Here is a 14,148-nt window from a genome sequence, read left to right as displayed (position 1 = left end):
ATACTCTCTGGGATAGTGACAGCATAATTGTATTTAGGGACACTTTGCAGCACAGTAATGTATGAAAACCATACATCATTTGGATATGTAAAGGAAAATTTGTACTAGTAGTACTTACAGAAGAATGTTAAGCTGCAGTTTTATAGTTGCTGTCACTTTTTTTTTTTTTTTACTAGGTGTCCATAGAGACACTGCGTATTCCAATTTTGGTCTTACCAGTGTAACTAGTATCTTCTTTACCATTTCCTCATCCATGTAGTCAAAGGCCACTTTCATTGATCTTATTAAGTTATAAGTTTCTCCAACTATTTTGTTAACATGTTTGTCTGGTATCATGTCGTTTGAGATAATGACTCCTCGGTCCCTTTCTGAGTTTACTTTTGTAACTTCCTTTGTACCAATTTTATATTGACCTGATATTTCATTTTTGCCTTTTCCAAATTCCATTATACTACATTTCTTAATATTGAAATTCACTTCATTCTTTTTCCTCCATTTCCAGACTTTGTCCAGGTCTTCTTGAAAAGATTTGCAATCTTCTGTACTTACTCTCTTCAGTAGTTTTGCATCCTCTGCAAAGAAGTTTGTATAACATTCCATGCCTTCATCCATGTCATTTATATAAACAGCAAACATTATTGGAGCCAATACAGAGCCTAGGGGGACTCCGCTTATCATATCTACCCAATTTGAGTTCTTTTCTCTAAGGACCAACCTCATTTTTCTTCCATTCAAGAAATCTTTCATTCATTCCAATAACTTTTCTTGTATTCCACCTATTGTTTCAATTTTTCTTAGTAGCTTTTCATGTGGTACTTTGTCAAAAGCCTTTTGTAAGTCCAAGAAGGCACAGTCTGCCCAACCATCTCTTGTATTATTTCTATTAATCTTGAATAAAAGCATATTAAGTTTGTAGTACATGATCTTCCACTTCTAAATCCAAATTGGTTGGGGGTTTAGTATGTTGTTCTCTTCCAAGTGTTTAATCCATTTGTTTTTAATAACTTTCTTATATTTTTGCAATTGTGCTTGTAAGGGATAACACACATATATATATATATATATACACATGTGTATTTATTCCCTGTCTGGGGTGTTGGCTGCATATTGCTATGGCAAAGTAGCATGCAGTTGAAACTTTAGGGTCTATATGGGGTGCCCCTATGGACCAGAGCCACACATCATTTTGTCTGTGATAGAGGAGGACTCTGCTCACAGAGAAATGATGAAACTTTTATTATACTGCTACTGTCCCTCCATTATGCTGTCCCCCAACCCCTTGTTGCTGTCCTGTACCATTTCTCTGAATTTCATTTCCTTGTTTTGCCTACCCTGTGGTGGGGGGAAAAGAATGCTGCCACCAAGTATTCCCACTTAGATCGTAAGAGGTGAGGAAAACGGGACAGGGATTGGGACCAGGTATCCTTCTTCCAGTAGCCCCACAGGGGACATTCCTAAAAAAATAAAGACATAAGAGGGTCTAGGAGTTTTCCAACCAGCATCCTAAGGTTTGGGTCTTATAATGTGCATGGATGTGGTACAGATGAGAGTAAAAGGGAAGAGATAGGTAGTATGTTTGTGAGCAGAAAGATGGATGTGTTGGCTCTGAGTAAATCTAAGATGAGAGGGAAGGGCAAATGTGAGTGTAGTTGGGAGGTTCTCAGGAGTGAAGAGAGGGCAAGGGAGAGAATGTGTGGCTATACTAGTAAGTGAAGAGGTAGGTGAATGTGTAGTGGAGTGGAAGGAGGTTTCTTCAAGAATAATGTGGATGAAGGTGAAACTGGGAAAGGAGATGTGGGTCTTTGTAAGTGCATATGGGCCTGGTAGTGAGAAGAGTGTAGAAGAAAGGGAGGCCTTTTGGATAGATTTAAATGAGTGCATAGAGGCGATTACGGAGGAACGTCAATGTAGTAGTAGACCTTAATGCTAGGGCAGGAAATGAACCAATTGATGAAGTGGTTGGGAAATGTGGAGTTCCAGGAAAGAATCGTAGTGGAGAATTGATGGTGGAGATGTGTCCAGAAAGAGAGTTGATGATAGCAAATACAGTGTTTTGGAAGAAAGTCAAGCATAAGTACACATGGGAGAGGGTGGTGGATGGAAGGATGGTAGATAGAGCGTTAATGGACTATGTAGTGGTAGATAGAAGTATGATAGGAAGAGTTAAGGATGTACATGTTCTAAGGGGAGAGAGTGGGGGAATATCAGGTCATTTATTGATGGAAGGTAAGTTGAGAGTGGAGGATAGATGGAGAAAGAGGAAAAGGACAAAAGGTAGGGAGATGCTTAGAGTGAACTCTTTAAATAAGAAGAAGCTGAGAGAGGAGTGGGAGGTAGTGAAGGATAGAGTAGAATTAGGAGTGGAGGAGGAATGGGGATGGTTCAAGGAGGGAGTCACAAAGTGTGTAAAGACGGTGTGTGGAACAAGAAGGACGGGAGGAAATAGAAGGAAGGGTAGTGAATGGTGGGATGAGGAAACAAAGGTTTTAGAAGAGAAGAAGCGAGCTTTCACAGATTGGTTACAAAATAGGACGAGGGAGTCATATGAGAGGTACAAAGAAAAGAGAAGAGAAGTAAAGCACAAGGTAAAGGAGGCAAAGAGGAGAGCAGATGTATAATGGGATAAGAGTATGACAGAAACTTTTGAAAGTAATAAAAAGATGTTTTGGAAAGAAATTGAGGAAGGAGGCAAATCAAGTAGGAAAGGTAAAAGGTGCAGATGGAGAGATGATAATGGAAGAGAAGGCAGTAAGAGGAAGATGGGCAGAGTATTTTAGGGAGTTGCTAAATGTGAAGGAGGATAAGCAAAGGTAGTTTCAGTAGGAAGTGCTAAGAGAATGACTGTGATGATTGAGGAAAATGGAGGAGAAATAAGGAAGGATGAAGCGAAGGCAGTTGTTGAAATGATGAAGTGAAGGCAGTTGTTGAAATGATGAAGTGAAGGCAGTTGTTGAAATGATGAGAGCAGGTAAAGCACCTGGTCTGGATGGATGCCATGCAGAATGTCTAAAAAAAAAAAGGAGGTACTGTGATGGTGGACTGGCTGGTGATGTTATTTAATGTTTGCTGGAGATAGGGTAGAGTGCTGGAGGACTGGAGGAATGCCTGTATAGTTCCACTTACAAGGGAAAAGGGGACAAGTGTGAGTGTAGTAGTTTCAGAGGGATTAACTTGTTAAGTGTAGTTGGGAAGGCTTATGGGAGGATCTTGATTGAGAGGATTAGGAGAGGAACAGAGGGAGTAATTGGCAAGAAACAGTGTGGATTAAGGACAGGTAGAGGTTACGTAGATCAGATTTTTGTGGTAAGACAGATATGTGAGAAAGCTAAAGGAAAAGGTAAGGATGTTTTTTGGGCTTTTATGGATTTGGAAAAGGCTTATGACAGGGTAGACAGGAAGGCACTGTGGGAGGTTTTGCAGATATACAGGATAGGAGGAAAGCTTCTAGGAGCTGTCAGGAGTTTTTATGAGAGTAGTAGAGCATGTGTCAGAATTAGAAATGGAGAGAGCAAGTGGTTCGAGGTAAAGGTGAGACTTCATCAGGGATGTGATATGTCGCCCTGGCTGTTCAACTTATACATGGATGGGGTGGTGTGAGAGGTAAATGCAAGGGTGGTGGGTCAGGGATTGGAGATGTTTAAAGAAAATGGAGAAAAATGGGAGATGAGCCAGCTGTTGTTTAAGGATGACACTGCATTTGTGGCAGGATCAGAGGAGGGATTGAGGAAGTTGGTGACAGAGTTTGGGAGAGTGTGTGAAAGAAGAAAGTTGAAGATAAATGTGGGTAAATGTAAGGTGATGAGATGTACAAGTGGTGAAAGTGGCAGCAGACTGGAAGTGAGCTTTAAGGGAGAGCAACTGGAGGAAGTGGATAGTTTTAGATACTTGGGTGCGAATGTGGCAGGAAAGGAAGGAGTGAAGGTGGAGGTAGAATGTAGAATGTAGATTGAGAGAAGTAAGTGCCTTGGTGGATTAAAAAGTGTAATGAGGGATAGACATTTGGGAATGGATCCAAAGAGGAGATTGTATGAAGGAGTAATTGTGCCAATACTGTATGGGCAGAAACATGGAACATAAGAGAGATGAGGTGTCTGAGAAGTATGATTGGGGTTACTAGGCTAGATAGAGTAAGAAATGAGGAGGTGAGGAGGAGAACAGGGGTGGTAAGGGAGTTGGGAGATAGGGTGGATGAAAGAGTATTGGGATGGTTTGGACACATGGAAAGAATGAGTGAAGAAAGACTAGTAAAAGAAGTATGGAAGGCAGATGTGGAGGGAGTGAACATAAGGGGGTGACCTAGGATGAGGTGGATGGATGGGGTGAAAGGGGCTATGGGGAAGAGGGAAATGTCTGTTGAGGAAGGACGGGAGAGGACAGAAGACGGGTGAATGGAGAATGGTTGTGTATGGATGATGTTGTGATGCATGAGGTGGAATGGGTTGGGGGATGGGTGGTATGTGTGAGAAAAATTTGACACAGCCCGAAGGATTTTCTCCCCATCTTCTCCTTTTCTGCATGAGGGGACAGAGGGGGCGGCAGGTCGCTGATTTAATGAAGCAGTCTTGGGACACTGCCTCTGACCCAGGGCGGTGGACAAGATGCAGGGATGACCCCTCATCCAGGAGGTGCCAAAATAAGAGGAAGGGTGGAGGGGAGTGGAGTGTATTATTGATGGAATGGGTGGGAATGGTTTTTATGCTTTTTTTTTTCTTTTTTTTTTTTTTTTTTTTTTTTTTTTTTTTTTTTTTTTTTTTTTTGGCTACCTCCCTTGTAAGGGGGAAAAAGCCTTTGATATATGTTTGTATGTATGTATTTACAATATTAAGAAGTGTAGCATAACGGAATTTGGAAAAAGTAAAACAAAAATATCAGGACAATACAAAATCAATACAAAGGAAGTAAAGAAAGTGGGATCTGAAAAACACGTGGGAGTAATTATCACATGACCCCAGATAAACAGATAAACAAAATTGTCGGAGAAACCCACAACTTGCTAAGATCAATGAAGGTGGGTTTTACATACTTGGACAAAGAAATGATGAGGAAAATATTAGTCACACTAACAAGGCCAAGACTGGAGTACACAGCAACACTATGGTCACCCAGTACTAAAGAGAATATAAGGATAATTGAAAGAATCCAATGAATAACTTCAAATATGGCCCAAACACTTTCAAAACTGTCATATGAGGAGAGATTTTCAAAACTGGATTTACTGACTCAGTAAGAAAGAAGAGAAAGAGGTGACCATCTATAGAATCATGAGAGGCATGAAAGTCCTTGATAGAGAAGACTTCTAAATTGTGATAAAAGAAATATAAAGGGACATGAAAGCAAACTCAAAAAGGACAGTTATAGAAGAGACCTGAAAAAGAACAGCTTTCCACACACAGTGGTGGGTATGGAACAAAATGGATGAAACAATAGTGTGTGCAAAAATCATACATGAATTTAAGAGCAAACTACACTGCGAGATGCAGAGACGGTACATCAAGAGTGTAGCTCCCCATCCGATAAGATACTAGGCAAATATATATATATGATAAATTTTATAATCATCAGTTCATTTGTTTATGCTGGTGTGATTTAATATAATGGGTGGGTAAGGCTGAGAGCTCATGTGTAGAAATGTGTGTTTCATTTTCATGTGATGTTTTATTGGAAGGATTGATTTCTATGGAAGGTGTTGTATTGGGGATGGTTTTGATGCATCCTATCATTATTCTCTCTAGTTTATTTTGTAAAGTTTATAGGGTACCTATATTTTCCTGAGAATACTAAAGGTGAATGGATGAAAGGATATGACCCAGAGATTAAATTATTTTCAATGGGTGAGGAGGGAGGCTGTTGTTGTTGTCGTTCCCTAGACTGTCTGTCCGAACAGTCCCGTCTCCCCAAGGAATGCCACAGCCGAAACTGGGTTTTCCCACAAATCCTATATAGAGTGTATGTTGTGTTGTTTGCGTGCATGATTGTGTATAATGCAGTCTTCCATTATGTGTTGTATGGTATGGGGTGAAGTGTTACATCCTGGGCAGCTGTTTACAATGCGGTCATCCAGCCTCTTCTGGTAGCTTAGAAGTGCTGGGTGGTGGCCGCACCGGAGTCTGGCCAAGTGGACTTTGTCCTTTCGTGGGAGAGAGGCTTCAGAAGGGGGAATATCAGGGAGTCTGGCATGCAGCAGTGTGTTGTCTTTCAGTGTGTTAATGGAGCGGTGAGTGATATGATTATGAATATGTTATCGGAGGCTGGTATTTGGTGGTTGTGGAGGAAGAGAAGAGAGTATCTGTGTGTGATACAGGTCTTTGGGTGTTGTTTTAATGTTTCTTGGTGTGTGTGGGTGTTCTGCTATGTAGTGTAGCGGGTGTGATGTGTTTGTGGTGGCTGCAGCAAGTGTTTGTGTGCCTCTCATGTCGAGGTGGTCCTTGACTTTGAGGACTTTTGTTTCATGGTGTAAATGGTCTGTAGGTGTTGTATTTGTGCAGCCTGTAATTGTTTTTAGGGCTTTGTTTTGTATGATTTGAAGGGTGTTGTGGTGTGTCTCACTGAGATTAGGAGCCCATGCAGGACTCGCATAATTCATCACTGAGCGTATGCATTGCTTGTATATTGTTGTATTAGTTTCTTTGTTTTGTCCAAATGTTGTTCCAGTGATTGACTTAAGTGCATTAAGTCTAGGTGTGCATTTGTTTTTTATGTTTGTGATGTGTTGTTTGAAAGACATGGATGTATCGTATGTTACACCAAGAATTTTCGGTGTGTTTGTGTGTGGTATTAGAGTGTTGTTGATGTAGAGATGAGGTATGTATTTGTGTTCTTTTGTCCAGTTGGTGAGAAGTGTTGCTGTAGATTTGGTTGGAGCTATTTTGAGTCTGTGATGAACCATGTGTTGAGTGTATCAAGGTATGGCTGGATTATTTCTGCAGCTTTGTCTGTGTTACGATGTGTGCATGTGATTGTTATGTCATCTGCGTAGGAAGAGATTTGTATTTCTGAGGTGTCTAGTGTGGGTAAGTCATGCATGTATAGATTAAAGAGCGTGGGGGATAGAACAGAGCCCTGTGGTTGAGGAGGGAGGTAGTATGAAGTGGTGGTTATGGTAAAGTACTCTACCAATCACACCCTGCTGCAGAGGAACTGACCCTTGTTGACAAGGGACAGTGAAGACCCTTGATTTGTAAAGTGCTGGCTGAGATTGGAGAGGTGATAAATAGCTTTTAGACCATATGAGGATGGAGCCTTTTATTTGTACAATGTTTTGCTTATTACAGCTTTTTCAAGTACCTTTTTCAGATATTTGAAAAAGCTGTAATAAGCAAAACGTCGTACAAATAAAAGGCTCCATCCTCATATGGTGTTATAACTTGTCAGTCTTGTTGGCAACTGCTACTTACATAAAAATAGCTTTTAATTGTGTATATAGGTTTGTGCTCTTGAGTTGGCCACCTTGGTAAGAATTAAAAGGCCTTGGTATATATGATTTACTTTAATTTTTATGTGATTTAGTAAATATTATTTACTTATTGGCTTGATGATATTCTGTAAGCAGGGATGGAGGATGGCTTGAGAAGGTTAGTTGGTGAGTGAATTTAATAAAGTTTGCTGAAGAAGAAAACTGAAAATTGATACATCTAAATGACATGGATGAAGGAGTCGAGTGTTATATGAATTTCTTCGCAGATGACGCTAAAATACTAAAAGTAAGAACAGAGGAGGACTGAATCATTAAAATGAGACCTGGACAAAATCTGAAAATGGACTCAAAAGTGGAAAGTGAACTTCAATATCAAGAAATGTAGTATAATGGAGTTTGGAAAAAGTAAAAACAGAATATAAAAAAATTATAAAATTGGTGAAAAAACAAAAAAATGAACTCTGAAAGAGATCTTGGAGTAATAATTATTACTCCAAGATCTCTTTCCGAGTTCATTTTTCCGGTGTCATGTCTTTGCTGAGACATGACACCAGATAAACATATCAACAAAATAGTCAGAGAGACCTTCAGCCTATTAAGGTCAATGAAAGTAGTATTTGACTATTTGGATGAAGAAATTATTAAAGAAATATTAGTTACATTAATAAGACCAAAACTGGAATACGCAGCAACAGTATGGACACCCAGTACTAAAAAAGAATATAAGGAAATTAGAAAGAATACAGAGAGCAACGACAAAGTTGGCTCCAGCTCTGTCCAAATGAACGGACAAAGATTATCCAAATTGGGACTACCAACACTGGAGCAGAGAAGAGAAAGAGGTGATATACTAACTATAGAATCATGAAAAGAATGGAAATCCTTGATAGGGATGATTTACTAAAAAATGACAATGGAAAAGTAAGAGGACACGAAAAGAAACTCAAAAAGGATAACTATAGAAGATATCTGAAAAAAATAGCTTCCCACACAGAGTGCTGGATATCTGGAATAACTTGGATAAAGAAACAGTGTGTGCAAACACTATTCAAGATTTTAAGAAAGAACTTGATGCTGAAAGATACAAAGACAGGTCACTACGAGCATAGCTCCCTTCCCATATAATACAACTAGGTAAATACATAACCACTCCCTGACCCTCATCCCCCACCCGCTCCCTTCCATGCATCACGACATCATCCAAACACAACTATTCACCAATCTCCCCTATCTTCTGTCTTCTCCCTTCCTCAACAGATATCCCCCTCTTTCTCAGTGCTCCTTCTACCCCATCCATACATCTCATCCTTGGTCACTGCCCTCCTGTTCAGGCCATCCACCTCTGCCTTCTACACTTCTTTTACTAATCTTTCTTCACTAACTCTTTCAATGTGTTCAAACCATCCCAATACTCTTTCATCAGCTCTATCTCCCAACTCCTTTTCCACCCCCACTCTCCTCTTCTTCTCATTTCTCACCCTATCCAGCCAAGTAACCCCTACCATATTTCTCAAACATTTCATCTCAAATGCATTTGATATCTTACTCTTCTACACTCAATGTTTCTGCCCCAAAAAGAGCAGAAGGTACAAGGTTTATATACATTTGCTTGGAGAATAAATGGAGCAGGTAGAAAGTCATAGACATCTACGAACAGGTAGAAAATTAAAATGAAACCCTGAAGGAAGATGTATATTCAGCTCTTGCCTAGGATCTCTAATGGCAGAGATCTTCATCCCCAAGGAATATACTGAGCCAGATTATCTCCTTTGTTATGTTGCTGTAATGGCATGTAGATAATTCTTTTTATTGTTTTTTTGCAGGCACGTATTGCCGAGTTGCAAGCACGGGAGGTTGAATGGCATAGGGAACGTGCTGGTCTGAAGGAACTTGTTGCAACTCTTAAGGATGACCGCATATTTTATAAGGAAGCTGCCCAGAAGAAGGAGTGAGTCATGATGTAGTGTAGTGGTTCAGTGTGGAAAATAATGTGACATAATTTTTTGGTGTTGGTGTGGTATTTGCTTCTAGCCATCAATCTCTCTACCAAAGGCTTCTTCCCCCATGAAAGGGAGGTAGCCAAGTCAAATACACACACTCCCACCCATCTCACTCCCACCCACCACCCTTGTTTCCCTCTCATCTTAATTCCATGTGGATGAAGGGTCATCCTTGTCTCCTGCCCTATGCCCAAGTCAGAAGCAATGCACCAAGACACAGCACATCTACAGCAAGGCTGCTTCACTTACATGACAAACCCCCTCTCTGTCCCCTCATGTGGAAAATAGAGAAGACAAGGAGAAGCCCCTTTGGGCTGTCCCCATCCCCTCCCATCCTTGCTTGACAGACATAGAAAAGAGAGAAGATGGGGAGAAAATCCCTTGAAGCTACAACATGATATCCACACAAAGCCATTCTCAACTCACCCAGGCTATCCCTTGCCCTCTCCCTTCCTTGCTCAACAGATCTTCCCCTTTTACTTTAAGCCTCTTTCACCCCATCCATCCATCTCATCCTCTGTTGTCCCCTCAAGTTCACTCCATCAACCTCTGCCTTCTATGTCTCTTTTACTAATCTTTCTTCACTCATTCTTTCCGTGTGTCTAAACCATCCCAATACTCTTTCATCAGCCCAATCTTCCACCACCTGTTCCACCCCAGTTCTTATCACCTCTGTTTCTCACTCTGTTCAACCTTGTATCCCCTACCATATTTCTCAGAAATTCCATCTCAAACACATTTAAACTTCTCTTATCTGCCTCTCTTAAATTCCAAGTCTCTGCCCCATACAGTTCTGTCAGGACAATCACCCCATCGTATAACTTCTTTGCATCCATTCCCAGAGACCTATTTCTCATGACACTTTTTAAACCCCCAAGGCATTTACTTGCTTGTTTCAATCTAGGTAAGTGAAGAATAGCTGTAGATGCATGATACTTTGATGCAAGGAAGGGAGAAGGTGGGGGATGAGGCAGTAGGGAGTGGTTGTGTATGAATGATATTTTGACATATCCTGAAAGGATTTCTCCCCATCTCTGTTTTCTGTATGAGATCCAGAGCAGTGGGCAGGATACAGGGATGACCCGTCATCCATTAGGAGCTAAGATAAGAGGGAAGAGAGGGTGGTGGATGGGAATGGAATGGGTGGGACTAAAATGGGTGAGAGTGGGTACTTGCCTTTTGACTTGGCTATCTCCCTTGTAAGGGGGACAAAGCCCTTGGTGTACAGATAGATAGATCAACCTACAATTTACCTGAATCCCCACTCCTACCTCTCTTGCTACATGTGACCCAAGTACTTAAAACTGTTCACTTCCTCCAGCCTCTCTCCAACTTGCTGCCATCCTCTCCCCTTGCACATCTTACTTTAACTCATATTTACCTTCAACTTTTTCCATTGCATACCTTCCCAGACTCTATCACTAACAACTTTAATCCCCCCTCCAACCCTGCCACAAGCAGTGTCATTAGCAAAAAACATGTTCACTTCCCACTTTTCTCCATTGTTTTAACCATCTCCAATCCCCAGCCTCTTACTCTCACATTTACCTCCCAAACTTTCCCATCAAGTATACATAGAACAGCTATGGCAACATGACACAGCTCTGATGCAGTCACACATTTATTTTAAATGCTCATTCTCTCCATTTCTAATTCAAATACAGGCTCAACTACTCTTGTAAAAAATCTTGAATGCCCTTGAAAGCTTTCCCCCAATCCCATATATCTGCAATACCTCCCACAGTGCCTTCCTCCCTACCCTGTCATAAGCCCCTTCTAAACCCATAAAGGCCCAAATCGTATCCTTACATTTTGCTAAAACTTTCTCACAGATCTGCCTTATCACAAAGATCTGATCCACATAACCCCTACCTATGCAAATCCCACACTGTTCCTCACCAATTACTCCCTCTGTTCCTCTCCTAATCTTCTCAATTAAAACCCTCCCAGCTTTCCCAACTACACTCAACAAACTGATCCTGCTAAAACTGCTATACTCAAATTTGCCCCTTTTCCTTTGTAAAGCAGGACTATACAGGCACTCCAATCCTCTGGCACTTCCCCCTCCCTCAGACACATATTAAATAATGTGACTAGCCACTTCACCATTACTGTACCTCCCTTCTCCAGACACTGCACATGACGTCCATCCAACTCAGGTGCCTTACTGTTCTTATCATTTTCAAAACTCTTTATGCCACATCTTTTCTTATTTCTCCATTTTCCTCTTCCATCAACATCGTTTTCTTAGTTCCTCCTACTCCCACCATCAATTCCTCCCTACCATCTCTACATTCATCTGTTTACAACAGCTGCCTGGTTGTTTACATATGGGAAGGGAGTATCATAGTTAATGTGACCGAAAGTCTTTGTATCTTTCTTTCAATTATTATATTTGCACGATCAGTAACAACAATCGATGAAATAAACAAAGAATTTAGTGATAAGGAAACTGCAAAGTGACATCTTGACGTAAGTACAATAGCCACTTGGTGTAATAAAAAAAATAAAAAAATGTGATTATATTTATTGTAGTTGCCCCTACGTAATGACATACTCTCTAAACTGTCTTCATCACATTTTCTATGGTTATCAAAATTCACGGGTGAAAGAGAGAACGATCAATATAAGCAGTGACTATATTTTATGACGCGAGTATTATTACGACACATCGTACGTCTGGCAGCTAATGCTGCCCGCGAGATTTTGGCCCGGAGTGAAGAGGTTAAGAAAAAAATTTATGCTGAAAGATATAAAGATGGGTCACCACAAGCATAACTCCCTTCCCATGTAATACAGCTAGGTAAATAAATATACCAACGGCTTTTTCCTCCTCACAAGGGGGGTATTGGCTGCATGTTATTGTGGCAAAGTAGCATGCAGTACTTTAGGATCTATATGGGGCGCTCCTATGGACCAGAGCCACACATCATTTTGTCTGTGATAGAGGAGGACTCTGTTCACAGAGAAATGATGACACTTTTATTATACTGCAACTGTCCCTCCGTTACACTGTCCCCCAACCCTTTGTTGCTCTCCTGTACCATTTCTCTAAATGTTCATTTCCTTTTTTGCCTACCCTGTGGTGGGAGATAGAATGCTGCCACCACGTATTCCCACTTAAATCATAAAAGGTGAGAAAAACGGGACAGGGATTAGGACTAGGCATCCTTCTCCCTGTAGCCCCACAGGGGACATTCCTAAAAAAAGTAAAGGCATAAAAGGGTCTAGGAGTTTTCCGACCAGTACCCAAAGGTTTGGGTATTTCAATGTGTGTGGATGTGGTACAGATGAGAGTAAAAGGGAAGAGATAGGTAGTATGTTTGTTAGAAGAAAGATGGATGTTTTGGCTTTGAGTGAAACTAAGTTGAAAGGGAGGGATGATTGTGAGTTTGGGAGTGTAGTTGGGAGGTTCTCAGGAGTGAAGAGAGGAGGGAGAAAAGGGGTGGCTATACTAGTAAGTGAAGAGATAGGGAAAGGTGTAGTGGTGTGGAAGGAGGTTTCTTCAAGGTTAATGTGGATGAAGGTGAAACTGGGAAAGGAGATGTGGGTTTTTGTAAGTGCATATGGGCCTGGTAGTGAGAAGAGTATAGAAGAAAGGGAGGCTTTTTGGATAGATTTAAATGAGTGCATAGAGGGATTAAGGAGAAACGTCAATGTAGTAGTATTGGGAGACCTTAATGCTAGGGTAGGAAATGAACCAATAGATGGAGTGGTTGGGAAATGTGGAGTTCCAGGAAAGAATCGTAGTGGAGAGTTGATGGTGGAGATGTGTCTAGAGAGTTGATGATAGCAAATACAGCATTCAGGAAGAAAGTCAAGTATAAGTACACATGGGAGAGGGTGGTGGATGGAAGGGTGGTAGATAGAGCGTTAATAGACTATGTAGTGATAGATAGGAGCGAAATAGGAAGAGTTAAGGATGTACATGTTCTAAGGGGAGAGAGCGGGGGAATATCAGATCATTTTTTGGTGGAAGGTAAGTTGAGAATGGTGGATAGATAGAGAAAGACGAAAAGGACAAAAGGTAGGGAGGTGTTTAGAGTAAACTGCTTAAATGAGAAAGAAAAGGAGTACAAGAAGAACCTGAGAGAGGAGTGGGAGGGAGTGAAGGATAGAGTAGAACTAGGAGTGGAGGAGGAATGGGGATGGTTCAAGGAGGGAGTCACAAGGTGTGTGTGGAACAAGGATGATGGAAGGAAATAGAAGGAAGGGTAGTGAATGGTGGGATGAGGAAACAAAGAAGGTTGTAGAAGAGAAGAAGCGAGCTTTCACAGATCGGTTACAAAACAGGACAAGGGAAACATATGAGAAGTACAAAGAAAAGAGAAGAGAAGTAAAGCATAAGATAAAGGAGGCAAAGAGGAGAGAGATGTGAAATGAGGTAAGAGTATGACAGAAAATTTTAAAAGTAATAAAAAAAATGTTTTGGAAAGAAATTAAGAGGGGAAAAGGAGGCGAATCAAGTAGAGAAGAAAAAGTAAAAGTTGCAGATGGAAAGATGATAATGGAAGAGAAGGCAGTGAGAGGAAGATGGGCAGAGTATTTTAGGGAGTTACTGAATGTGAAGGAGGATAGGGAGGGAAAGGTAGTTGCAGTGGGAAGTGCTAAGAAAATGATCGTGATGAGTGAGGAAAATGGAGGAGAAATAAGGAAGGATGAAGAGAAGGCAGTTGCTAAGATGATGAGAGCAGGTAAGGTACCTGGTCTGGATGGATGTCATGCAGAATGTCT

At 40.9% G+C, this 14,148-nt stretch overlaps 1 protein-coding gene across 6 annotated transcripts in view; it reads left to right on the top strand.

The window, feature by feature from the left end:
- LOC143041149 (uncharacterized) overlaps positions 1 to 14,148 on the top strand; it is a 75,550-nt gene that overhangs the window by 40,339 nt on the left and 21,063 nt on the right. For all 6 annotated transcript variants that reach the window (XM_076212951.1, XM_076212953.1, XM_076212954.1 and 3 more), the window contains exon 8: positions 9,238 to 9,362. In XM_076212951.1, the coding sequence (XP_076069066.1) occupies positions 9,238 to 9,362 (125 nt within the window). The remainder of the gene's footprint in view (positions 1 to 9,237; positions 9,363 to 14,148) is intronic.

The sequence above is a fragment of the Oratosquilla oratoria genome, chromosome 30, assembly GCF_046742065.1.
Source record: "Oratosquilla oratoria isolate Oo_2021 chromosome 30, ASM4674206v1, whole genome shotgun sequence".
NCBI classification, from domain to species: Eukaryota; Metazoa; Arthropoda; class Malacostraca; order Stomatopoda; family Squillidae; genus Oratosquilla; species Oratosquilla oratoria.
This window is presented reverse-complemented; position numbering and strand designations above follow the sequence as displayed.